Here is a 27,255-nt window from a genome sequence, read left to right as displayed (position 1 = left end):
TTTTTCTGGGTTATGGAGAGCTTCACAACAATCCTCAATGCAGTGTCACAGTTGGTACCAGAAGCTGTTTATTTTTTTTAGATGTTACTCTCCTTTCTTCACACAAGCAAATAGAGCTGTTGCCTCTAGAAAGCTCATAGTCTTCTGGTCAAACTACTGGGAGTTCATATGCACATAATGATGAAAGAGAACATGGAGAACCCTCACAGATTTACTTTTGAAGGTCTCTGTTGTGTACTTAAGTTTTGCAGTGTAAGGAGAAGCAGAGGGATCTCTGTAAGCCAGTCCTGTGATGAGGTCCATTCAATAATTTGAAGAGGTCATGATTGAGAATGTAGCTGACTTAGGGCTGTTTTAAAGATGGCACAAAATGGAATAAACATTTTCTTCTCACCCAGTTGCTGGAAAAATCCCTCACAAGGAATGTGGAATATGGATAAGTGAAGGTAATAGGATCAAGAAAAAAAAGAGCAAGAAATATTGTCCACTGTTTTCTTCTAAATATATCAAGGTCAATAGTTTAGCTGATGGTTAAATGGATTTTTTCATTATAGTGGAAGACTCTGCTTCTTCTGTATTAAAGTATTTTCCTCCATAAATGGTTACTATTTGTGCTTGGATCTTTTGCTGTCTTTGTACTTTTTGTTTGTTTTGTTGTGTTACCTTTTGGACAAAACTTGAAAAGGTTCGATTTGATATAATCCTTCTAAGACCTTATTCATCTGAATGGCTTTAAGTCCCTGCTCACCAGGAAGGGGGAGATGAATCCTTTCCAAGAAGAAGTAGGATGACAAAACAGATGCTTCTGTAAGCCTTTGTTAATATCGTAACAATCACATACATGACCTATAGGCTTTTATAAAAAAAAAATATTTTGTTACCTGTTTTGATGGGGAATGCAAGAATTTATAAACTCTGACGGACTTGGATCTGGGTATTATAAGGGAACAGAGGTTTTAGAGATATTTTAAACCAGTATGGAAACAGACATGACTTCTGCTAGGATATGAGGCATTAGGAAAGGGTAGGAATTTGCATTCTGTGACTGCATTCAACAAACTGAAGGAAATCCAAAGGCATTTGAACAGCCAGTCCTCCCGCTGCAGCTTTGCTAGCATTCCCAAGCCCATGTTGGCAGAGTGGAACACCGGCCCGCCTTGGCTCCGTGGGTGTCCTGTGGTGTCTGTGCGTGCGTGTGCGTGTGTGCTCTACTGCATGGGGGCAGCAGCTCCACTCGTTGCTGTAACAAATGTAAAAAAACTAAACGTGAATTAATTAGTTTTTTTCAACTTGTTACAGCAGCGAATGGAGCTGCCGCGGTACGGTGTAGACTGCAACACAGTGAAGGAGCTGCCAGAAGAATGCTCCGCACTGCCAACATTGGTGTCTGTGACATCCGGGAAGCGGCCGCTAGAGAGAGAGCAGCCAGCACGGCAGGAAACCGCCCTCTCTTTTATTTTCGTTTTGGTGAGCACCGTGAATGTATCTTTTCCAGTCCTATCTGTATATAACTGTGCCTCAGCTGGGAGCCTCTGGTAGATGCCTACATCAGTAGGATGGACGTGGGGCTGCCAGCTGCAAGGCAGGACAGCCGGAGGATGAAGTCTGGAAGGCCGTTGCTGACTTTGCCTGCCTAAGAGTGAAGTGATGGGAAGGGAGAAGGAAAACTCTTCTTAGTAATGTATTAACACTTCTTTAGCTTCCATACTATGGATACTTTGGAGGAGATTGCATACAATAAGCTGGTGAAACACAGGAATGTGTGTGTTTCTAATTCCCTTTTTGGCACTGCCTTTTTATAGAGCTCTAAACAGGCCCAAGCTCACCAGATTCCAGAGGAAGCTGTAAAAGTCTAAGCACCCTTAGTTCTATGCTCTTTTCAAGTAGTGATCTCTGCCTGAGCTGTGCTCACATCCAAGCTATTCAGAAGCAGACTGACTTCCAAGAACAGGCATCAGGCTGGTAGAACAGGCTGAAGGAAGAGCAATTTTGCAGGGTTACATCTCTGCAAGGCAAGGCATGACTCCAGCCATGCCTGAAGAACTGTGGCCTTCCCAGATACCCATCCCTCTGGCAGGGACTGTGGCTGGTGGCAGGCATTCTGCTTTATCCCTGCATTTGTAGCAAGGCTGCAGAGGATCCACAGCCCCTCGAGACACCAGATTTTCTCTTGCCAACCATGTGGGCACATGGAGGACATCACACTCTAGCCTGCCTGCTTGTCCACACTCACAGAGGCTGTCCAGACATGTTGTAAGAGATGGCTGGAGGGAAGATAAGATTTGCAGTTCTGTCAGAACAAGACGTACTTGTAAAAAGATTATCTATTTCAGAAACCCTTCTCCACTCATTTTTAAACCAATTTGCTATAATTCTATGGAGAAGATCTATATTGGATTCTGACAGTGTTTGTATTTCTTCTCTTGCACAGGGCTGCTCTAGGTCAGGTTCCCTCAGTCTGACATGGTTAACTTCTCTGCCTGAGATTTTTGCAAAATGGGAATGATTTAATATAAATTGCAATTTCAGGTTTAACGACATTAGTGATATTAAACCATGTGATAAATGTAACCAGTAAAAGGGCTGTAGACATATATGAACAGACATACTTATCCTTTTGTCATGCTTATTGAGATGCTGTCGTTTTAGAAAGGGAGAGCTGCTAGTTTCAAGAGTGGGATTAATGAAAGGTAAAGGCAGGCAACATGTGGTTGATATCCTCCAGGTGAGGTAGAAGCAGGCTCTAAGGCTCCCTATTTCTGACAGGAAAATCCCAGAGAATGCATTTCCACATGCTGTACAGCAAACATACAGTGACACGCAGGGGACGTGCCTGATCCACTGCACATCTGCAGTGCATGCACAGCAGGACTGACACATCCAGATGCTGCACAGACTGCACATATGCAAAGGACATTTGTACTGTTCCAGGCAGGCTGTTGAACATCCAGAAATCCGGAACGGATGGCTGCATTTGGCAGTGTTAATGGGAGAAGGAATGGGGGAGCACCCTCTTATTTTCCCATTAAATCCCCGCCTGCTTTAAGTCAGGGAGACAAAGGTACAGCTTTGTTTCCTCAAGATGCTTTCTCAGGATGTGAGTTTGTAGCTGGAGATGTTCTGTGTGCAGAGCAATTTTTCTTTTCTTAGCGTGCCCAGGTGTCAGATATCTAAAAATAATAGTGAATCCAGACCTTTATATCTGTGCATATATCCCAGTCCCTCTTGTGTGGTGACCTTTCTCTTACCACCTCGGTAGAGGAGCCATGACAGCCAGGAGCTGAAGTAACCACTTTTACAGGGATTTATTTCAGAATGATTTTCTGAATTTTATCTTGATTTGATCATTCAGTTCTGGGTAAGATAATGTGGACAACTGCGTGCACACTATAAAGAGAAACCCTCCCTAGAAGAAAAACAAACCTAAATTACCTGTATTCCTCATAAGCTGTGTTTTTACCCAATTTGCTTCCAGTGTTTTGCTAGGAAATTTGATTATTCATTCACAGAACAGAGACAATGTTGTTATCAATTAAGCATTGCTTCTAACAGCTTAGACATGGGTGGTTCATTCTCTCTTAATCAAGTGCTGTATCTCTGCTAGATTGCTTTCTGTAATTTCCCATCATTGGTACCACCAGCGTAGCTCTATTTGTAGTGTAACCATGTGGACCAGTCATCAGTGCTTTATTTATTATGGTTAATAAATCTGTGAGATGCGGTGCTTAAAAGGCACCTGCTGCTCCTTTCACATGCCTAGAGACAGATCCCTGCACCTCCTGCTGCTGGAGCCCCAACAGCACCAGCTTGGGAACATTTCAAGCTATGCAGGGCAGAGAAGATAATTTGTGCAGAAGATCCCTTTGCCTTACAAAAAAAGCAGTTTTCTGTAGAATTAATAGATATGTTCTCTGTGCATATATTTGCATATTTTCTATGTGTATGTGTGCATGCCTTTGCTTTCAGTTATTCCTGCTGCTAAGTCTTAAGGCACTCCAAATAAACTTGGTGATTACAATTTCATTTTTTCTTCCACAGACATTATTTGTATTGCAACATTATTTGTATTGCAAAGATTGCAAGGAAATATTTAAACAAAATTCTATTCTGAAAAAATACTCTCCTGGTATTAATTTTATTAATACTAACAAGTATTCCTATCACATCTGCCTTCCTAATTCTCAAAGATCTTAACCAAGGGATAACCATGATGGGCATTTCAGAGAGTGTATGTGTGTTGGGAATATGGAGCTCATTGAAAGGCACATGCATTGTACATCATGTAGGCACATCCCTGAAACAGTGTGACAGATGTTTGGCAGATGAGAAACTATAGCAGACAGACAAATGCCTAGTATGTCTTAGCCTTAAAAAAGACTTTGGTTTTGAATTGGTGGATACTCACAGAGCTTAGTTTGGATAAAAAGGAAGGTACTGAAAGCCTTTGAGAAGTACCCCTTGAGGCCATCACTTAAATGCGATGGTTACTGTTTTTAGTTTTGCCACCATGAGTGAGAATCCAGTTACCATTTTATAATTCTTTGGGTTTCGATGGCATCTCTGTTTTCTATCCTATACCAAGAGCTCATAAAATTAAACCTTGTTCAAACACAGAGGAAAAAATACCTTTCTTCACTTTTCACTAATGAGTATACAAGGAAATCAGTTAGTAATGCAGGTAGTGGTTTCAGCACTTGGTGTGATGTTTTTTGGAGGGAGAATATTTTTAGAGCACATCAGAGTTGGTGTGTTTTTCAAAGAATTTGAAGATTTCTGCAGAAATACCTGTTGATGTTCCTGGAGGCCATCTGCAGAACATAAGAGCATAGGAGGAAACATGAAACTGTTGGTCTAAAATCTGACAAATGAATGAGGAAAGATGTCTCAGCCAGAGGTGAATGATAGAGGGTAGAAAGGAAAAACACCATTGAGAGCCTTAAAGCAGAGAAGGTGGAGCCTGTGGGGGTGTTTGAAGAGCTGGGTGCCACTGAGAATGAGAAACTGCTGGAATTCACAGTGCTGCCTGAATTTGTCTGAATTTGTGTGATTTGAGCAGCCCATTGGTGAATGTGTTTGCTTTGTGAATAGGTAGTTTTCTTTTACATATTCTCCAAAAACAATCTTCAAATGGGACACTGAAACTGTCTAAAGGAAAATGGAAATCAAACATCACATCTTCTCTGGAGCTGTAATGTGATGTCCACCATCACTGGGATAAAGGAGAAAAAAAAAAGAAGCCAGTGATATCTATTCTAAGCTTTAATTCATAGCTAAACTTTTCAAGGAAATGCTGGAAGGAAAAATCGAGATTGTAATAAAGAAGGAAAATTTAAAGTATGTGCATTGTTTTACGTCAGACCAAGAGTAAGCTCACCTGTGAAGGAAAACTTTTAATTAAACAAACCTAATCAGAAATTATATTTTTCCAGATTTATCTAGCAGAACTCCACTTTCCTGGATGTCTTTGGTTAGAAGTATTGCATTTTAAGTCTCCCTTGGCTTATCCAGTGAATTACTTAGTTGCACATTTGATTGAAAGAGTGAAATGCCACGCTAAGTAACCGAGTTTCATGGGGATGGTGTGACATTTAGCATGTTTACAAAATACACTGTTGCTCATACCTGGCTTTACTTTTAAAGCTGAGCCATCAGCCATTGAAGAGAAGCTCAGGAAATACTGTGAAGGGAAGGTAAATACTGTTTCTTAAAATTGCACTGCAAGCATTGTGTGCCTTCATTCCCAGTGGCCGTGGAGTTGTTTGGTTTATCCTACAGCTCTCTCTCCTGGGGGCACACATTGTAAGTTAGTTTTAGAACAATAAATGTGGCCTCTGTCTAAGAATGCCTTCTAGTTCTTGTCACTTACATATTTCAGCTTTTAAATATTTTTAGATTAAAAAATTAGGCACAGACATAGGATAAGAGATACATCAAAGCAGCTTGCCATCTGTCATCAAGGGAACAATTGTCCTCTGTTGGAGATGGCAGTGCAGCTATTGCCATGTTATCAGCACATAATGTTGCAATTTAGATACAAAAGAAGTAATAAAGAAAGGAGGAACAAGGAGGTGAAGGGGGAAAAGAATTTTAAAAGGAGGTGAAACCTGTTTCCAGCAGGTTTTCATCTTCCATACACTTTAAAATAAACCTATCCAGCTTGCAGTGGTATTACTTAAATAGCTTTACTAAGGCTTTTGCATTTTTAGCTAACTGCAGTCAAGACAGGATCCAGCTTGCAGATTAGGATTTGTGGATTGATCTCTCTGCATTAAGTTGTCTGCCTATAAACCTTATATTTATGCTTCCATTCTTATGTGAAGAGATATAGTTAATTCAGTTGATGAAACCCAAAGAGCTTTTCAGTTTATTCCAAAGCAGATACCTCCACTGACCATTTGCACAGCTCTCAAGGCTTCACTGGGCTTACAGAGTTGCCTGAAGATGGGTGTCTGGTACTGTTCAGGATTTCCTGTGGTACTGGAAACATCTGCACAGAGTGAGCACACATAAAACAGGACTTCAAGGGGACAATGCCGTTCTGGTCAAGTCAGGTATCACAGACCACAACATCTCAAAGAAATTTGGCACCTTTTTTAGAATCCTGAGTTCTGGTCTAGGCCTCTGTTTTACATAATGGGAGCTTAGCTTAAGCACCTTCTTGTAGACACCTAAATATTGTTGTCTTAGGAGCTTTAGCTTGTATTAGGAACATGTCTGTTTGCTCCAGTGCACCTGCTGATGCCTGTGTGTATTGTGACGACCACAAAGCATGGATTTCTAAGCCTCTCATATAAAATAACTGTGTTCCAGGCATATATATTTTCCTGAAATTATTCATGGCTTGCAAAGAGTCAATCACTTGTTCTAATCATGCTTACTTGGTAAAGTCTTGCTTCAGCTGCAAGACTGGGATAGACCATGACACTATTAAGAATTATGCTGCTTTGACAGTGACTGTGAATGTTTTTGTGCACAGGGCACTGGCATGACACTGTCCTTTCTCTTAGGACAGCTAGTCATTGCTTTGCCACCTCCTTAAATTTAGGAATTGATCCAAGTATGGATTCTCCGGCCATTACGCCGCCGATTCACAAACGCATCTGGGCGAAGCTGCACTTGAACAAGCATTAGCACTTAACTCACAGACCCTTGTGCTGGCTGTGAAAGCTATCAATTTTTTGGGTTTAGTTATGTTCAGAAGTAGAAGTGAAAAAAAATGTGTTCTTGTTACTGCACTATACTGCTAGAGCCTTCATGGAGGTGAACAATTTGGCTGTTAACACCGCTTTGTTATTTGTGGTAACACTTCGGTGGTTTCATGGTACTCATTCTGCATGGCTTTTACTCCCACCCATGGCTCAGGAATGGCAGTGTGTAGGTTCTTGCTATTGTGTCCTTTGTCTCACACCATTGCTGGTGCTGTGGGAGCCAGAGGGTGCACAGGAAGCCAAGATGTGAGTCCAGGCAATTCAGCTAAGTGCTGCTCCAGCCCCTTCAGTAGAGAATGGTCCCACAGTCACTAAGCCAGGAGAAGGAAGCCACAGGCTTGAATGTATTTTGCCCAATGGCTTTCAGGTCTGTCTTGAAGATCTCCCTCCTACAGCAGTTGTACACCTCAGAAACTGATGCTTTCCCTCACAATTTATTTTCCCCTAGATGTTTCTAAAGCCTATTGCATGTGGTTTTGTTGTTTGGAAGATGCAGTTAATCCCCTTTTCCTGTATCATCATGGTGTTGTACTGCAGTGGCAACATCTCAACTATCTTTGTTTATTTTTCTCTACATGCTGTTGCTCTACACAAGTCACTTGCCATGGAAAATGTGGCACTGCTTTCTTAGCAAAACCTCTGTTACACAGTATCAATGTTAGGTTTAGAGGTGTTTTTTTAGGATTTTTGTGAATATATGTGATTTCCAGAAATTATTTCATTCCTGATGATGTAGTTAAGGGCTGAGTTGAGTAATAGTGCTTAGGATCTCTTACAGACTGAAACATAATTTTTGGAACAATTTCAGTCAAAATTAGTTTTATTATTAACTGTGTATTGCTCATATTCAGGGTGACCTAACAAAGAAGGAAAAATTCTGAATATAAAATGGAAGAGAAAGTATTTATTTTGATATATAAAAGTGAGGAGAAAGTACCTTTTGATTATTTCAGTGATTTAGAAGTCAGGTTAACCTGACTGAAAGAATACTAAGGGAAGCGAGTGCAAGTGAAATTATGCAGTACTATAGTGTGGAGGCAGAGGAGTTAAATGAAGACATTTGATTTGATTTAAGAGAGTAAATTATTAATCACAATCTGAGTAGAGGAAAATTTATGGATTCATTCTGTCTTTTAGGCGCCTATGAGATTTTACTCCAAGCATGTTTTTTAGCCAACCACCCATTCCTCCACAAAATCAAAGCAGACTTGACATCTCTGATAATCCAAAGATTTAAGAGAGAGGCTGGATTTTGAGTGCAGTTTATTTTCACAAAGAAATAAGCATACAATGCCAACTTTTTTCAAAAGATGCTTTTTGAAGAGTCCATTGAAACCCAACTGAGACTGATTGAAGTAATCACAGGATTTTTGGTTGGTCTGTAGTCTACATAAATATTCTCATTTCCACAAATGTAAACTCTTATCCCTCTCCAATAAGCTGCTATTGAACCGTTGAGAAATAGTAGTGGAGAGTTTTTACATTATGTTTTAATTGAAAAATATGAGCTTATTTCCAAGTATTGTTTTGTTGAATCCAATTGTAAGTTATTAGTCCTACATTTGAGCCTAAGTGCAAGGGGGCCTGTTTTATTTCTGTTGTTACAGTTACACATAGTGTGTAATTACTTCTTAAAGGCAAAAAAAAAATCATAGAAAAGAATCAATTTCATTTTGTCAGGTGCTCCTGTTCTTTACCCCTGTGCATCACACACACAAGTCTCAGTGCTTTGTTAGCTGCAATCTGCATGCATCAGCTGGGCTTGTCTGCCCAGGCTCTTCTCTGGAAGAGAGCAGGGCACCACATTGTGCCACTATTACAGATGCAGGTTTGCTTTTTTTTCCCTATTGTCTGTTTGAACTTTCCTGCTTAAGTCATTGCCTTCATTCTTCTCTGGAAGCTGTCAAAGGACATCAGTTTCTAGAAGTGTTTATATATCATGCTGCATTTATATTATTACTGTAGTTTAAGAAATGTTCAAGAAAATACTATTTTAAAAAAGCAAATTCACTATGGAAAAGGGATTAATAAAATATTAAATCTTAAAATACTGGCTGTTTATGCTCAGCATACTCAAATGCTGCAGGTTTACAAGGCTATTTTTGTTGTTTTGCTGGAACAGGTTACTATTTTCAGCCCGGTTTGGTGCAGTTATTGTTTACTTTCTGAGCATTGGTAGCTAAATATGACTGTAGATATTACTATAGTTCCCTTCCCACAGGAACTAGTTTTCACAGGTTAGTATTGTGTTGTCACCAACTGACACCATCCAACCAGATGAGGTTTTTAGATGATGCACACTAAGTTTTCCTAGGAACCAATTTGTGGGAAGGTTTCAATATCCATTGCAATGGTGTCTGCCTTTATTATCTTATTAAAATATTTCCTAAATACTACTTTATGAAAAGTCATCTGTTTGTGGACATAAAAAATGCCAAGCTTATTGTCTGTTTGCTCTTTCTATGTTGTCCATGACCCTGGAAAAATGTTGTTTTAGAGAGAATCAGGAAAACAACCACATTAGAAAAGCTGACCAGAGGCAAGTCACGTATAACCAATTGACACGACGCGCTTTAGGCACTGAATGTTAATTTTCTACTCCTAGTGTATGCTGAACTCCTCCTCACTATACATCTTCCAAAATTCAATCATAATGAGCTGTTTGTTTTTGTCATTATGCAGGGGTGGACCAGGCGTTGCCACAGGAACGTCGAACTCCTGTCACTCCGTCCTCTTCGTCCCGGTATCACCGCCGCAGGTCCTCAGGGTCACGGGATGAGCGCTACAGATCGGGTGAGTGGCACTCAATGAGCCCAGAACTGCAAGGAAAACTTGAAATGTCTTGTTCTGTTTCCTCGCTTTTTTGGAAAGAAGTTTGTTGTAAACTCATGTGGATAGAGAGACACCGTCAATGTGTGCAGGGGTGGAGTTGCAAAGCCAAGGGACGTCTTGAAGTGGGCTGCAAAAAGGCCTTCTACAGGCACATTAATAGAAAAAGGGAAGAGTAGGGAAAACATGGTCCCACTGCTGAATGGGGCAGGAGACAGGGTGACAAAGGGCATGGAAAATGCCAAGATAATGAATGTATCCTTTGCCTTGGTCTATGCTGATGATATTTGAGTTCTGAAAATCAGGGCATCTGAGACTAATGGGAAAGTCTGGAGCAATGATAACCTATTCTCTGTGAAGGAGAATCAGGACAGGGAATATTTGAACAAACTGAACAAGTAGCAGTCTGTGGGACATGATGGGGATGCATCACTGACCAATGTGAGTCTATTTTCAACTCCTCAAAAAGTTGTGTCAGTCAGGAGAGGTTTCTGCAGACTGAGAGAAAGCAACATTCATTGCTGTCTTCAGAACAGCAGAAATAGGATCTGGGAAACTACAGGCCAGCCAAACTGGCTGGAAGATCTTTTTAAATATATGAAGGACAAGGTGGTAATTGGGAGTAGACAGCATGGATTTACAAATTTCTCTCAGTAGGTTGGTCAATTCATGCTTGATCAGCCTAATGACCTTTTACAATGAGATGACTTCCCTGGAGGTTGAAGGAAGAGCAGTGGAAGGTGGATATCTTTCCTTTAGTGAGGCTTTTGACAGTGTCTCTCCTAATATCCTCCTTGACAAACTGGTGAAATGTGGATTAGATGAATTGAAATCGGATTAGATAGGCTGAAATTGAGTTCAGAGAGTTGTGATCGATCAATGGCACAAAGTCCAGCTACACACTGATGGGTACTGCAGGGAATGAATACTGCTCCAGTACTCTTAATAGCTTCATTAGTGACTGCAGGTGAGACAGTGCCCACTTCACACACTGGCAGATGATACCAAATTGGAAGGAGTGGTTGATATACCATGCATGTGTAATGCCATTCAGAGGGATCTGGGCAGCTCTGAAACTTCTTTACCTTTACCTTTGAAGGTGTAAACTGCATGTCCTACACCTTATCACAGTGAAGGGCAGGTGTCCTCAGCTGTTGTTTGGGCTGCTTCGGGGGCTGCTGCAGTATGAGTGTCCTTCTCAGACAGCAGCCTGAGGCCACAGACTGGTTCATCTGGTGCTGCCTCTCTTGCAGCTGCAGAATTAGGGAGCCACAGGCAGCAGCACCCACCAACCTTTGCGGCAGAGAAACCCTGGTGAGCTGAGTCAGAAGCCAGGGCCTGATACTTAGGGAGGGACTCAATGAGAATAAATTTGACTGTGGGACTTCTGGATTGTATTTGAGAGATTCTCAAATGAAAAATTTGATTTAAGCATAAGAAAAAGCTTTTTTTTTTCCTGAGAAGTCAAGTATTGGCACAGATTGCCAAGAGAAGTTGTAGTGTCCATTCTTGGAGCTATTCAAAACTTCACTGGATATATTCAAAACCTCACACAAGCAGTGTGCTGTAGATGATCCTGCCTAAAGCAGGGAGTTGGACTGGATGGTCTCTAGAGCTTCCTGCTGACCTACTCCAGTCTGTGGTTCTGTGGCACAGCTGAATTTTACTGTACTAATTCTAGTTTGGTAATACTATAAGAAAAATATTTAATTTGCAGTATAGCAAGTTGGGAACATCATTATGCCCTAAATAGAAGCACTGATTAAAGGAAGATAAAATTAATTTCAGAACTGAACAGAAGGGTAATAACTCATTTCCAAGTGAATGGGATCCAACATTCTTCATGATACTGCTCCAGATATAACACAAAGTGAAGGAAGTGATTGGTTTAAAACTGGTTTATAATGGCTTCTCACAACAAGAAATAGATTGGGGTGCTGGAGCATGTCCAGAGAAGGCCAGTGATACTGGCAAAGGGTCTGGACCACAAGTCTTATGAGGAGCAGCTGAGGGAGCTGGAGGTGTTTATTCTGGAGAAAAGGAGGCTCTGGGGAGATCTTATCACTCTGTTACAACTGCCTGAAAGGAAACTGGAGACAAGTGGGGTTCACCCTCTCTTCACAAGTAACAAGAGATAGGACAAGAGAAAATGGCCTCAAGTTGTGCCAGGGGAGGTTTAGGTTGGATATCAGGAAAAAAATTCACCAGAAGAGTTGTCAACCATCAGAACAGGCTGCCCAGGGAAGAGGTGCAATAACCATCCCTGAAAGTGTTCAAAAGGCCTGTGGCTGTGGCATTTGGGGATGGGGTTGAGTAGTGAACACAGTGGTGCTGGATTAATGGTTGGTGTTGATCATGTTATCTTTTCCAACCTTAACAATTCTGTGACTCCATAAAGGAAAAGTGAGCTTGGAAACTTCTTTACCCTTGCCTTTGAAGGTGTAAACTGCATGTCCTACACCTTATCACAGTGAAGGGCAGGTGTCCTCAGCTGTTGTTTGGGCTGCTTCAGGGGCTGCTGCAGTATGAGTGTCCTTCTCAGACAGCAGCCTGAGGCCACAGACTGGTTCATCTGGTGCTGCCTCTCTTGCAGCTGCAGAATTAGGGAGCCACAGGCAGCAGCACCCACCAACCTTTGTGGCAGAGAAACCCTGGTGAGCTGAGTCAGAAGCCAGGGCCTGATAGTTAGGAAGGTTCAAGGAGAGTAAATTTGACTGTGGGAGCAATGGATTGTGTTTGAGAGATGCCTCTTGCTGGATGCAGCCAGACTCATTGTGCTGACACAACTGGAAAATTGTGGAGAAACTTATTAAACCTTTTGTAATGTATCTCTTGTTCATTCCATTAGTCAAAGAGCTTGCCATTCCCATTTAAAGAAAATTAAATGATAAATGTGGCAGAGAAAGTTCATGTGTGTCCAGACCATGCTGATAAATTTTTAAAACTCCCTCCTCCCCTCAGAAACCCTGGGTTCATACTGTAGATGTTGCCAATTTTTTGTTGAATAATGGTTGTGGTATCTGCATAATAATTCCTTGATATATAAGGTCCTAGAAGCTTCTCAACATTACACTATAAATGGTCTGATTTCTACCCAGTGTTTTTAAATAGGTAAAAAAATACTATTCCTGAGCTTATCTAATTTGTGGGTGTTCAACACATGGTCCTCAAATTTCCAAAGCTGTGACTCGCCAGAACGGTTCTGTTAAAAACATGTGCATTTGACTGGGAGTCAAAAGTTGTCTGCTTGAGCTAAGTTTGCCATTTGCAAATGAAGATGTTGAGTCAGTTTGAGGAAGGGCAAAAGGAAACATCCTGCAGATCTTCATTGGGTGCCTCTTCTGAGACCCAAAGAATGCTCTGAGTTGGTGTTGCTGCCTCTTGGTTTCAGTTGCTGCCTGCTGCCTTAAAAGGAAGGCATTTGTTCAGTGAAAGGGTACATGAGGTCTTGTCTTAGGGATGGAGCAAGTTGTGATTATATATATACATATATATAAATTAAAGACACACACTTCATTGCTGAGAAGAAAAGTAAGGAATTCAATATAAAAGGTTATTAGTGCAGGAGTCTCACTTCAGGACAGTCAGGACTCTACTATAAATTCAGATCTTGCTGCTCTGAAAAAGCCATCAGTGTTAAAACTGAAAAGCTTGACAGTGTTTTGGGGATTTCTGGCAAGCTTTGAGTTCCTAGCTTGGTTGTTGTATAGCATGACTCCTCAGCAAGGCACCAAGCTCTCCAGCAAACTCGTTTGAACAACATCTTCACTCACTCCAAAGAAAACCAAATGTAGCAAATGTCAGTGAAAGTAAATGTAAGGATACATTTCAATCTTTAAATGTATCAGATCGTCTTCAAATTTACTTTCAGGGGGGCTTTGCTATGATACAGTGCTACGTTCCACCCTGAAAAAAACCTCAACCCTGAACTATGTCCTCCCCTTCTATGTATTGCCCCTGTGAGATCAGAAGTCATTACTCAGATATTACTGTATGTTGCAAATTTGCACGTCAGATTTCATTCTGGTTATCAGGTTTTCTGATTCAGATTTACTTCAGGTAGAAGTCTCTGTTTGGCTTGTTGTTTTGCTGTGCTTAATCCTTCAGTATCTGCTCTGATCACATTGTGATTGTTAGATCCTAGCTGCTGTTACCCAGATTGAGTGTTTGTTATCATATTTGGCACATCTACTTGGAAAAAACCCAAAACAAAATGAATACACACTCTTTAACCAATAAGGAATTCACATCTAGTAAAACATTTCCCTTCCTTAGTGTTTTTGCACAGTTCATTTCAATTAACATCTGCAGATAAATCTCCCATTTCAACTCTGATCAAAGTCCTTTTCTGTCTCTTCTTGGTAAGGTTTTCCTAATTGGAAGTCTAAGATTCTGAAAGTCATCCAGTTCTCCTTCCATGCCTTTGTTTTTTTTATGTGGATTTAGATGTCAGCAAAGATTGTTTAATGAACTCTCTTTGGAGGCTCAAAATCATTGCTGCCACTAATATCACCTTCAACTTGTTCTCTTGTATTGTGCAAAATGTCAAATTGTGACATTTTTAATCCCTACCTGTTTTCTTGCTTCAATCTTTATTACTAATAATATTATTATTATTTCACTAATGTTGTAACCAAATTTTTCAGCACTATAATTTTGAAAACCTGCTTTTTATGATTTTATATTCTAAATAAAATTGACACTTGAGTCTTTGGACACTATTTTTTTCCCTAAGTGTTCCTGGGATACTTTTTGTTTCAAGATAATTGGATTTTAGAATGCAACCTACACTGGAAATTTAGTCTAATTCTTTAAAACCAAAAAGGTTTAAAATTTCCTGGCTGCTTCTTTTTATACAGGAAGGGAGCCTGAAACCACTATGTTTCAAAATGTCAGCTTTGATCATTTTTCCAATGTTTAAAGAAATAGAAAATGCTATAAAGTGTAGTAACTGAATTAGTGCAGGTTTAAGCGATTATTTACTTTATACAAATGTGGCAAATAGTTCAGCTGATATTAATCCAAAAGCTATCCTTGATTTGTTTACTACTGATTTTTATAAAATCTCTTAGTATTTACTCATTTAGAAACAGTATTTGGAAAGGTTTGCCAAGTGTAGATCATGGCAATGTTTTTCTCTTAGCAACTGCCATTCCTTATCCGGTGCTTGTACTATAACATTATCTGGGGGCTCAAGATGACACTGGAGCCAAATGCTGCTGTAGGCTGGATCAGTAACTTTTGCCAAGAGCCTTTTCTGGCCCAGTGGATTTTCAGGCAGAGGAATGCTGGCTTGCACAGCACTTGTGGCTCTGCGTGTGGAATAGATGTCAGCACTGGGCTTGGTCTGCTGATGGGCTGCAAAGTCACGTTAATAATGGTTCTGTAGACGTGGCTGCAGTTGGCCATGCAGCTTTTGTTTCCTTGGTGGCGTTTAGAAAGTAGGGTACTTTTGGAAGGTGCAGATCCATGGATTTGGAATGGATAGCCTGGCTGTGCCACTCGTGCCGTGCTGGCTGAACGCGCTAACTCGGTGCCAGACTGACATTTCCAGAGGCCGCTGTCCCCCCGTGCAGTCACTAGGGCCCGGTCTGCTCACTGTGGCTGCATTCTGCTCTTGCTAATTAAAAACCCTCACAGGAGGAGCTGGAGTTTCTGCCAGCACTATTTAAAATGCCATCATATCAGCTGTCTTGCTTTTGGAAGAATGGTGTGGTGCTGATGTGGTGTTTAGAAACCCCTGCACAGTGTGGCCTGGCGGTGTCTGTCCTGCCGGAGCCCAGCCCGGGCCTGAGGCTGCCGTGGGGGAGGCTGGAGCCGGGTTGGGCTGGGCTGGGCCGGGCTGAGCTGAGCTAAGCTCAGCTGAGCTGGGCTGAGCTGGGCTGAGCTGGGCCAAGCTGGGCTGGTCTGGACTGGGCTCTGCTGCCACGTAAAGGCTGCACTGCAGTACAGCAGCAGTGTGGGGCCCTGCCAGGTAACAGAGCCTTGGGCAGGTCCTTGGGGTCAGAAATTGTTTTCTTGGTCTCCATAAATCTCCCCCAGTTGTTTGTTTCCCCGCCGGTCATGGTCTGTGGGGTTCAGAGAGCAGCTCTCCCTCAGAGACCTGCAGCGCCTTTCTGGAGATCAAGTGTGTTATCCTCCCTCTGCTGGGTGATCAACACACAAGGAACTGAAACATCAGGTCCTTTCTAACTTCATTTTTCCAAAAAGACATCCTGTGGCCTTTAGGGTTAGGCCAAAGCAAGAAGCTTGAGTTCTCCATTCCAATACTGAAAGCCAGAGCACTTTGTCGTGTGCCAGGACCTGGCTTTTACTGTTTCCACACTTGTGAGTAGCAAAAACCCACCTAAAACCAGAATAGATAGGACAAAAAATGTGCTCCAATAAAATTTTTAAAACTAAAAAAAGACAACATTAATTGCTAGGGAATGTGGTGTGATATATTCAAAGTCACATGGATATGTTAGAAATGAGATAATGTCCCTATGACTTCTACTGCACCATAATTCTCCTCTGATGAGATAAGGATGGGACAAATGGGTGGGACCAAGGTTATTGTCTCTTGTTTCTCATGAGCTTTGTAATAGGCCTTGAAGATGACCAGAGCACTGCCTGAAACAGTGTAATCTGTAAGAAAAGTGTGACCAATGAGCTCTAAAAACTGAGTTTTCCAGATGTCAGGAATGACATGGGAAGTAGCAGCATAAGTGAAATTGTGCTGCCTCTGTGTCTGGGGGTTTGTGGTGTTCTAGAAGTAAGACCAGCAAATGAGAGCACATGCAATGTATGGACTCAGTGGACTCAGGTTTTAAAAGACACAGCAGCAGATGAGCACAGAGCTGGGAACTGAGAAATGGAATGTTTTGAGAAATGCCATTTATAAAATACACATCTCTCAGCTGCTAGCATGGAGGAAGGGTATGGCCTGTTGGTGGTTGTGATACCTGCACTCCCAGCTGGGAGAGAACCTCCCTTCTGACACTCTTCTGGTGATTTTTTTTTCCCTTATAATTTAGGTAGTGGAGGTGGGAAGGAAAAAAATTGGTCTGGTACACCATCTTTGGAGAGCTGTCAGCCCCTGCCCCAGAGATCCCAGCACTGCAGGGAACAGCCTGTTTTCCAAGTGCACTCAGCACTTCTATTAAAAGACATCTTAATGTAGGAGATACTTGGAGGTACTGCTGAAACAAATGCATCCTAACTACACCTCTCACAGCTCAGGCTCCTGAGCCACCTTTCCCACACTGGTGTTCAAAGGGGTAAAGACAGAGCAGTTTATACTGAGCATGAAATTGTTAAACTTCAGTACAAATCATCCCAGAGCAGGTTTGAGGAACATTTGAAATATGGTAATTAGGAATGAAAGAACATTCTCTGCAGACCCAAGTCCTAGAGATGCTGGCACCAGATCTTTCTTAGCTGAGCTGCTCTGCTCTAGGAGCTTCAGTACCTGCCTCACCATTTATTTGTTCTTATTTACTATGAGGCAGTTGTGTGTATGAACCCCAAAAAATACTTGGTGACATTTTGTGTCTTTATAGCTTACCTCATGGTAATTTAAAAATGTAGAGGTAACTTATATTTTGTGGTCTTGAAAGGACATTCAAGATCTTGCTCTGCAATCCTGCCAAAACTGACAAAAAAAAATTACAGTATGACATTATGACAGCTGTGCACGCTAAAGGATGGAGTGGGAAGATTTGAGCAATAATTTTTACTGAACCCTCATCATTTAGCATTTCTCCAAAGAAGAAGGATAAAGGAAAATATGTTTAATGTGCTATTAGAATGGGATGGGAATGCATATAAATACTCATGTGACTGATCATAAAACAAGTAACATTGTAACCCTAAATGGGAGGATTACTTGTAGAAGTTAATTTGAAATTGTTAACTTGACTGTAAACAGACTTATTCAGAAATTAATTAATCTCCTATCTGATTTAACTTGCTTACAAATTTCAAGCTAGAACTCAATCAGGACAAAAAAGTAGTTGAAGAAAAATGCTGGCAAATATGTAATTTTTATGACCACATCCTTGCTTTTGACCCAGCAGGAAAAATTTGTGAGGTTAAGTATAGAACTCTTGAGAAAAATTATTTGAGGATCTCCGGAGAGAAACAAATATAAAGTTAGTTGAGTTCAGATTGTATAGTAAGGGGACCTGAGATGAGATCACTATGTGAAGCTGACTTCCAGATTGCATTACAAATGGGATAATGAATAAATGGAAGGATGGAAATTATTAGCGGGAGACCTGCATTTTGAGGTTTTATTTCACTTATGAGGGGAATTAATACAATTTTATAACTCATCGTTTTGAGAAAAACATTTTAAAATTATTATAATACTTGAAGAATTTAAAGTAAAGCAGAAACTACGTCTTCAGCAAAACCAGCAGTGGAGTCAGAGTGAGTTCAATGTGTTGTTTTGGTGTCCTCTGTTTCCAGCATGTGAGCTCTGTTTCGCAGCCTGCCCATACAGCTTTACCAGCCACGTGTTCAGCTTCTCTCTTCCTTCTACCCAGAATTATGGATTGCTGCTGTGACATCCAAATTGGGAGATGACAGCCATGGTTCTGTTCCTTAGAGTTTGGCTTTTTGACCACATGAGAACATACCAAGCATCTGGTTTGTGCATGTGTGCAGCAGGTGGGGATGGGAGATGCTCAAGAGGTGCTCGGCATTAGCTGAAGGATGGCACAGCCCTTCTGGAACAGCTTCCTGCACCAGTGGGGCTGGTTGGCTGCAGTATCCTTGAAAAGCCAAGCCTTTTCCAGTGGCAAGTTCATGGGAGTGCACATCTTTTCCAAAGCTTTTTCCAAACCTTCCAAACCAAGACTTAACTGCCAAAAATGGTACAGATCAACAACATTCAGCTCCAAGAAAAAACAGTAGAAGTTTCCCTTGGATATCCATGTATCCCCAGTTCCCAGTAAAGCCAGATGCCTAGTGTATATATAGCTTAAATGTCCCAAAGACTGAAACTTGCACACATAAGTTGTTTATTTGAAAGGTTAGCAACAGTTTATTTCTGTTAGTAACCTCCACAGCCCTCCTATAAATGAGAGTTATCTTAGAGCAGCTGTTCTTGCATTCTATCATGAGTTGACTGTTATGAATGCTGTATTTCAGAATTAATAGCACACCTGCTTCCAGATGGAGAGAAATTAGGTGTCACACTGCTTGGACCATGTGCTTTCCTATCTTAATACCCAGAGAGATTGTGAAAGTATTCTGAGACTGCTTCATTATAGCATCAACCCCAGCAATGATTTGTTATTACATGGACTCACTTTCACATTCCCTGGGGTGAGATGATTTCCAAGGGACTGATCTGTGTTGGATGAACACAGCAATTTTTATGAAATCACTTGCCCTGTATCTGCCTGAAAATAACTCTGTGCTGTCAGCCCAGGACAACCAAAAGACAAAACCCAACTGTAATCTGTTCTGATGATAGCACATTTACCATGTTTCACCCTATTTACTATGTCCTGATTGCATTTCAAATAAATGTAGCTACCAAGTCATCTCTATTCAGAGTATTTACAGGCCACTTATTAGGAAATGAATTCTCAGTGTATCCTTTGTTTCCATGGCAGCTCTAACAAAGGTCTGATTAAACTCAGAAGCAACTTTTGTGCTTCAACTATTGGTTTCCTGTAAGACAGCAATTACCAACCTTCTCTCTATATAATTACTTAGCATACAATTGCTATACTTACCATTGTCTTAGCCAGAATTTTCAGCCAAAATTCACCTTTGATAATGCTATTTTCCTATAGTATCAGCTGTTTCCCTATAATAACTAGAAGTTGTTTTGATTATTTTGTTGCAGTCTGTGTTGATGCAGCAGAAAATGTCCTTGCTTTAACTGCCTCCTCTGTCTATTCTTCCAGCTGTTTTCCTTGATGCCATCTCAGATGCTTGCTTTCCTATGACAGAGATTTATTTGTGGTTTTACTTATTTGTTAAATGTCTGACTTCAGGGCTGATCCTCTACTGCAATATAAACAAGACATAACTATGTACTATATGTACCTAAATAACCTCTAATTAAAAATCCTTTGGCATTCTCAGCTCATTACAGCAGAGCATCAACCTTCTTGATTTTAATAATCTGCCATTCTCTGAGTGAGTTAGTTGAGTTTGAGGGCTATCCTGTAACAAGCAACGAGTCCAAACCTTCTCAGTCCTTAGGCCGTCTTGTCTCCTAGCTGGCATCCATTATGTTACCAGGAATTGGCTACTAATGCAAAGAAATAAAGATTGTTTCCAATGCCTAGTAAAAACAAAAAGGAAAAATAAAGAAAAAAACAAAGACAAAATTGCTCAGGGGAGAGGAATGAGAGGAATTACATGAGCCAAAAGGAAGAGACAGAAGAGATGGATGAATTCATATCACAATTAGGTTTGTCTCCAGGCAGTTTTATTCTTCTAGGGGTATGTCCCCTGAAAGGCGAGATGGAAGTAGTACCATCACCTTACAACAGGCAAACCAGGCTGCTGAAGATGGTGGGAATTCTGTTAGGTAATTCTCCATCTGTACAGAAAAAAATAGACAACAGCTTGTTTTTTCATATTTGTGTTTCTTAAACAGCTGGTGATTACACATGAAGGCTTTATAATTCCTGGGAAACTGAAAACGTGAGCAAAACCAGAAGAAGGAATATATTTTATCAGAAACAGAGGCAGAGACAGATTCTAAAATCTTGATTCTAACAATGCACAGCTCCCGTCTACAGCCAGTATAATTTCTTGTCTTAAAAAGAGACAGGGCTGCGTGGTAAATGAGATGCAGGAGAACTACTTGACACACAACTGCAAGACCTGATTTAAGTACAAAAGAAGATAATGTTTTTCTTTTGTGTGCTGAGGCACTTTATGCAAGGACCGTGTTGGAACAGTTTTATAATGTGGAATTTTTTAATGTAGCTGCTGCTTGCTGTGGGAGGAGCACCCTGTTCTCTGATCCATGCAGAACTCATACCCAGATCCCTGATCTCTGAGGAGGTACTGCCTTGCTTACAGTATTTTGAGTGTTTGACATGCCTATGGATCAAATGAATAAAGGAAGCTGCTGAGGCAAGTTAAACTTATATAGAGGAAAAAAAAACCCGTAATAAGCCCTTAACCTTGAGGAAAAATGCAACTGTAATTTGTTGAATAGGTTTTTGTTCTTTTAAAAAAGAAGATCTGAAGAAAAAGGAACAAGTTCATTCTGATAAAAGCTGTAAAGATCTTTAGGAGGACTTGGAATTTGCAGCATATTTTGCAGTATACACTCTCTTTGGCCCAAGTAAGGAATGGGGCATCCCTGTTCATGGGTTGTAAGGGTAGGGTGAGTCAGGAATATGCTCCATGCCAAATGAGAATGCACTCTTTGGAAGAGTGCTCTTCTAGCAGCTGTAGAGGAACATGAGATGCTGCAGCAGGGCTCCATATGTGGAGCAGGAAATGGCTGGCCTTGTTCATCACACAATTGTTTTTTGCTTCAGGAAAAGAAGACTGATTTGCCTGTGGAGACAGCTGAGCCTAGAAGGATCACACATAATGTCTTTCCCAAAGGAAATGACTAGGAGAGGGCAGCTTGTCATAGGGGGAAGTCTCCACTTGTTCTAAGTATGCATATATTTGTGCAAGGAGGAGAGAAACTATGTATCCCAAAAAAAGGCTTTATGAAAACTACTGAAGAGACTTATCCCAGAGCCCAGATGGTTAAAACTATCCAGCTCAATTTCTGATTAAAAAAAAAAAATTGAGTGTCCCCCTGAAAAATATTTCAATTCATTGACAGCATATGGAATAAATGGTTAAAGAATACTGTGAAAAAGCAGTAAAAAAATATCAGCAATCTGAAATTACCAGTGTTTTTTTCAGTGTTTCTGGGCATTACTATTTCACCTTTGACCACAGCCCACCTATCAGCAGTTAATACAGCTATCTCCCTAACATCTTCTGTCACTGAGTCACCCCATTTGAGAAAGGTGTCACTATCAAGCTGTTTCTGTGCAGTAATGTCTGTTTTAATGGGGTTGGCTTTTTTTCCTAAGCCTTTCCAGTTAAGCCTTTGCCAGGAGCACACCGTTGTGCCAAGTTATGAGATAAACCAGATGAAAAGAGTGACTGCACTAAGCAGAGCATCTCCCAGGAAAGCTGGGCAATTCATCCTGATGGCATGAGGAATTTGCAACAGTGGAGAGTTTCTGGTTATGGAGCTCATTGGCCAAAGCCATAGGTCATCCCTCTGGAAGTCTGAACTTGCAGACCCTCATTCTCTGTGCCAGTTTTAATTTCTTTGCTCTTTGTTTTGAGACCTCATATGTTATATAATAACACATCATTAGCTCTTTGCAAGGAAACATTCTCTCTACCACCTGCTTGTTTTTACAGTTCCACTTCCTTTCTATTTCACTTACTGCCTTTATTCCCAAAAGTATGCTTGCCCTTTCTATCCTGTCATAGAAAGTAAAGGAAAAGAATAAACAAGTAAAAAAGTTTGAATGCAACAGGGAAAAGACTGGGGACAGAGCTGTTGTGTCTGCAGTTTGCAGCCCATAAGAAAGATGTCAGGTTGAATGCTGAATACCAGGTTGATTGGTGTTAAGCAATGAGCAAAAGTTAAAAAGTGAGCTTTCCCAAGCTTGCTGCTTGGCTCTTTATAACTTATTGATTCTTTGAGTACAAACACACAAATTGGATTCAATGTGTGGTTAGCCAAGCTAAAACAGTGGAGGACAATAGCAGATAAGTCACTGTGCCTTAGTTCCTACTGCTGTAGAGAGATGTAATGATATTTTACTCTATGATCTAGATTTTCAGTTAATATATTCTTGTGAAAAAGCCAGGTGGGAAGAGTAAAATGATTTTTTTCCCATACAGGGGAGCTTTGAAGGGTCAGGATCTGGAGTAATTTTATCAGCTATAACAGTATAGTTAGAATGTCACATGAAAGAACATTTTGCCAAACAGCATGACTTTTCCACTTAGACACAGGATTTTCTCAGAAGGCTTGAGTGCAATTACATCAAGGTATATTTCTGTTTGAAACTGTATCAAAAGTTTTTGGTAGGTGAGAATTTACAGCAAGCAGCACTATAAGGAAAGACAGAAGAAGTGTTCTTTTCATGTGTTTCTTTTTTTTTTTTTAATGCAGGCAATTCTGTGTGTTGTTTCTGGACCAAGTTTTCATACTTGAAGATTTTTTTTCAGGAAAAATTAATGAGAAATATATGTTCAATAGCAATACTCAATCATAGTATGATGAATTTGGTTAGTCTGAGCACAGCAGAGCAGACTGAGAAGGAATTCAGACACTTTTGTCAGACCTGCAAGATAGGGACATCACCCTGGTTTAAAATAGTAATGTGATGTTCCTGCTGATGTTATGTGTGATGTGTGGAGAATACAAACTGCTTTGTGATGATGGAATTTGGGGGAATAGCTGTTTCCTGTCCCAAAGGAACTTGTATATGTCTTCACACTTTGTCTCAATGTGCAAGGCAAATGTGGTTCTCTTTCTTTAGAGAACAAGGAGCATGCAGTTCCTATTGTATAAATTCCTATTGCAAGTCTCCTTGTATTTTTTCAGTAGGTTTTAGAGACAGCTTTGAGGAAGCAGTGAGTTACATACAATATCGATGGACACCACAGACCATCTTTGACCAAGATAAAGGGAAAGAGCTACCACACTCCTGTTCAAATTCATGAGAAGCAGATTACCAGGGATGCTGGTGATGAATGTATGTTTGAACTTGGATTTAAAACCATGTTTCATAAAAGTACAGTAAGAGATTATTAGTTGCATTTTGGTTAACATTCCTTGTGCTACATAAGCAAAGTTGGTTTGTAGACTGGAAAAGCAAAGTTAAAACCTAAATAAAAGCAAAGTATGTGTATGTAAAAGTGTATATCTGAAGCTGATATTTTCTGAGAACAAACCTCCTTGCTGTTTCTGTCTTGCTGTGGTTACAGGATAGATGTTGTAACCCATGTGTTGCTCTCAAGTGTACTTCTGAAGTATCAGTCTGGCTTTCCCTCACCTCTCTGATTTCTCAATATTTTGGGTCTTGGTCTCGTGGCATGAAGGGCTTGAAGCTGCTCATTAGCTTAACCAAGTCTCACTCTGTACAAGACTGTCCAGACAGGTTAAGAGCATCTTCAGAACCCATTCAAGAGGAAGACCATACAGTCTACACAGACTTTTATTAATTCTTTACCTAATCCTTAGCCCTTTTTTATATGCCCAGAGAAACTTTGGCTAGCCAAGAGTTTTATTCCTGACAAAGAACACTGTGAAAAGATTTTTCTCTCAAGCTTGACTATTTATGATTCATTTTATTATTCTCACCCTAGAACCCTGTAAACTCTTGTTGATACTCCCTGGACCATTTCTGGATTATCTGTCCTCAACATTTTCTACACATGTGTCCTGGGGTTTTTTGGAGCCTTCAGAGTCTGAGTAATGCCTTCTAAATATTTGAGCTTGCACACTGGGCTGGGAGCAGGTGTGCATGTTCCTTCTTCCCAGTAAACTTCCCTCTTGTTTATTCAGAGTTTCTTGTCTTTCACATTGTTTTGCTTTCCTGTGAGGTTTTGGGTTTGGTTTTTTTTTCAGCAATCTATAGTGTGGCTTATTCCATGGTAGCCCATTGCAAATAAACATATCAAGAATGTGCCTTATTAAGAAAACAATTCAGTTCCTGGACTCCTGTGGACTCATTTGAAAATTAAAACGCTGCAGAGTGTTTTTAATTAAGCTGATGAGTCTACCTTTTTATATCAAAACAGCATCAAAAAAGAAATCAAAGAATTCACAAGTTCTGATTCAGTGTCCAGCTGTCACTGAGCATTTTAATGATTTTCTGCCAGCTGTCCTCCTTTAAAAAAATTTAGCAGAATTTCTTCTCCTTCTTGACACAGTTAGAAAAAACAATCCTATGTACAATAATATACAAATAGTCCCTGCTGTGTTGATCAGCAACATTTATTTTCTTCAAAAGGATTTATTTTTTTCCAAAAATTGTTGTAGTGTTGATTTGTTGAGCTTTTTTAAAGGGAAAGGGGTTTTTTTTTTTTTTTTTACTACTTTATACCTGATTGCTATCCTTTGAAGGAAAACCAAGAATTTTTCCTCTTTAGCAGATAAGAAACTATTAGGGAGCATGTTCAGCCCTGTGTACCTTATTGACATTGGTGTGAAGCGAGCAGGTAGGAATTTATCTTGGGGTCATGCTGTTAGGTAAGACTTACATTGTTTATTTTCATAGTCTGATACTTTTCACATAAATCTTCTCATATTTTTCACATAAACTTTTCATCAGCTTTTAATTATAAGAAAAACCTTAAACATTCTTCTTTAAAATAATGATTTGATAGGAGAGAAATTGTTGATGATAACATTGGTCTTCCTTCATTTTGGTCCATCAGCTGCATGGGTCTTTTATTTAAAAAAAATGGTTTTCCATCTTTGCTGTTTGCTTTTCTTCTAATAGTTTCATCTTCTTCATGATTTAAAACAAAAGAAAAGAAAGCAACTCACAGAAGCAGCTGGTAATGTTCTTTTTTTTACTCTCCCCTGTTGTACTTCTACTGAGAGGGGCTTAAACCCTGGCAGAAGATAGGAGACAGCAGTATTGGAAATGAGACTCTGCAGCTTATCAGCAGCTTATCATCTAATGCTTCTAGTCATCCTTCCAGGTTGTTATTCACAATTACTTACATAAATGTGATTCAACCAACGATTCTCTACATAAGTGTGTGTATATATATATATATATGTATGTATATATACACACACCCTTCCCTTTTCTATTGCTTTTCTTGGGGCACATTGCCTGTTCAGAGCTGCCATCACATCCATGCAGGATTAGGATAATGACAGCTTGCTGCCAACTCAGTCTGTTAGGACGATATTCCAGGAGATGCAGCAGCAGCAGAAGTGGGATCACTCTGGATTAGGTCTGATTCACTGTGCTCCTGATCCACAAAAGGGAACAACTAAACAATGTACACATATTGCTGTATTTTCTACAGCTGACCAGTGGCAACTGGTTAAAAGGTAGGATTGTCAAATGGTCAATATACGTGGCAACTTCTTTACACACAAGGAACTCCTGTTGGCTGCCATGTCTTTTGTATACATTCACCTCCTGTGAGTCTTGTCCCAAATCCATAGAAATATGCAGACAAACAGTGCAAGGTAGTAAGCTAGAGGCAGACTTATTTCAATATGCAGTTATGGTAGTAATTAAAAAATGGTGCTTAAAACAAAGTCATTATTAAAAAATCACTCACATCTTTTAGACATGATAAATGGTCTTTTTCAAACTTAGGGAGGCAGGCAGCTATAAATACACGGGAAAGTTAGAGAAGCTGTTTACCTCTCCAAGGAGAAGGAATCTGTAAAGTGGGCTGATGTGAGCTGTGTGCAATGCTTGTCTGCAAAGAACCAGATCTGTGGGTTTTTTCCTCATTCCACCTCAGGCCAGCCCTACATAGTACTTACTTTTCTGTGAATAATGCCAAGTGACAGTGGCAGAAGAAGGATGTGGGAATGAGGGACCTGTTGCCATTTCTGTTGTGGCATTTTACATGCCTTTTACCCTTCAAGCAAATGTTCTTGTTCACTTACTCTGTGTGACTTGTGTAAATTGTAAACCTCATCCATTTAAAAAATGGGCAATGTTAATACACCAAGTGCTACTGAAAACAGCAATGGTCACTGAAGTAGCAGCTCCTGGTTAAACAGAGGTTTGCTCTGGGGAGGTGATGTACCTGCTCTTCAAATACTGCACACTGTTCTGGGAATATCATACAGCTCAAAGGGTTTGATTGTTAGTACAACACTTTTCATTGTAGCTGCTTTTTCTACAGTGAGAATTCCTGCAGTTCCTCCAAGATCCCGTGTGTTCTTGACTTCCCATCAGAGGATGTGCCTTGTCAGCCCAGCTGGCACACACACGAATCTGTGCCAGGTGTGCTGGATGCACAAAGAACAGCTCCTTTCTGTCTAACTCTGGCTTCAAACCTCTTTCCTTCCAGATGTCCACACAGAAGCAGTGCAGGCAGCCCTTGCTAAACATAAAGAAAGGAAAATGGCAGTCCCCATGCCCTCAAAACGACGTTCATTGGTGGTGCAAACATCAATGGATGCCTACACACCTCCAGGTGAGTATCTCTCCATTTCTATGAGAATTTAATAAATGCTTCTTGG

At 40.4% G+C, this 27,255-nt stretch overlaps 1 protein-coding gene across 5 annotated transcripts in view; it reads left to right on the top strand.

Annotated features, from left to right (window-relative positions):
- The window catches only part of DIP2C (disco interacting protein 2 homolog C), a 316,678-nt gene that overhangs the window by 176,023 nt on the left and 113,400 nt on the right, over positions 1–27,255 (top strand). For 3 of the 5 annotated variants that reach the window (XM_079299679.1, XM_079299678.1, XM_079299680.1), the window contains exons 3-5: positions 1,300–1,467; positions 9,891–10,001; positions 27,084–27,209. In XM_079299679.1, the coding sequence (XP_079155805.1) occupies positions 1,300–1,467; positions 9,891–10,001; positions 27,084–27,209 (405 nt within the window). The remainder of the gene's footprint in view (positions 1–1,299; positions 1,468–9,890; positions 10,002–27,083; positions 27,210–27,255) is intronic. The other 2 variants (XM_079299681.1, XM_079299682.1) reach the window with 1 other exon arrangement.

The sequence above is a fragment of the Erithacus rubecula genome (genome assembly GCF_903797595.1).
Source record: "Erithacus rubecula genome assembly, chromosome: 3".
In the NCBI taxonomy this organism is placed as follows: domain Eukaryota; kingdom Metazoa; phylum Chordata; class Aves; order Passeriformes; family Muscicapidae; genus Erithacus; species Erithacus rubecula.
Note: the sequence above shows the minus strand (reverse complement) of the source record. Positions and strands in the feature narration are given on the sequence as shown.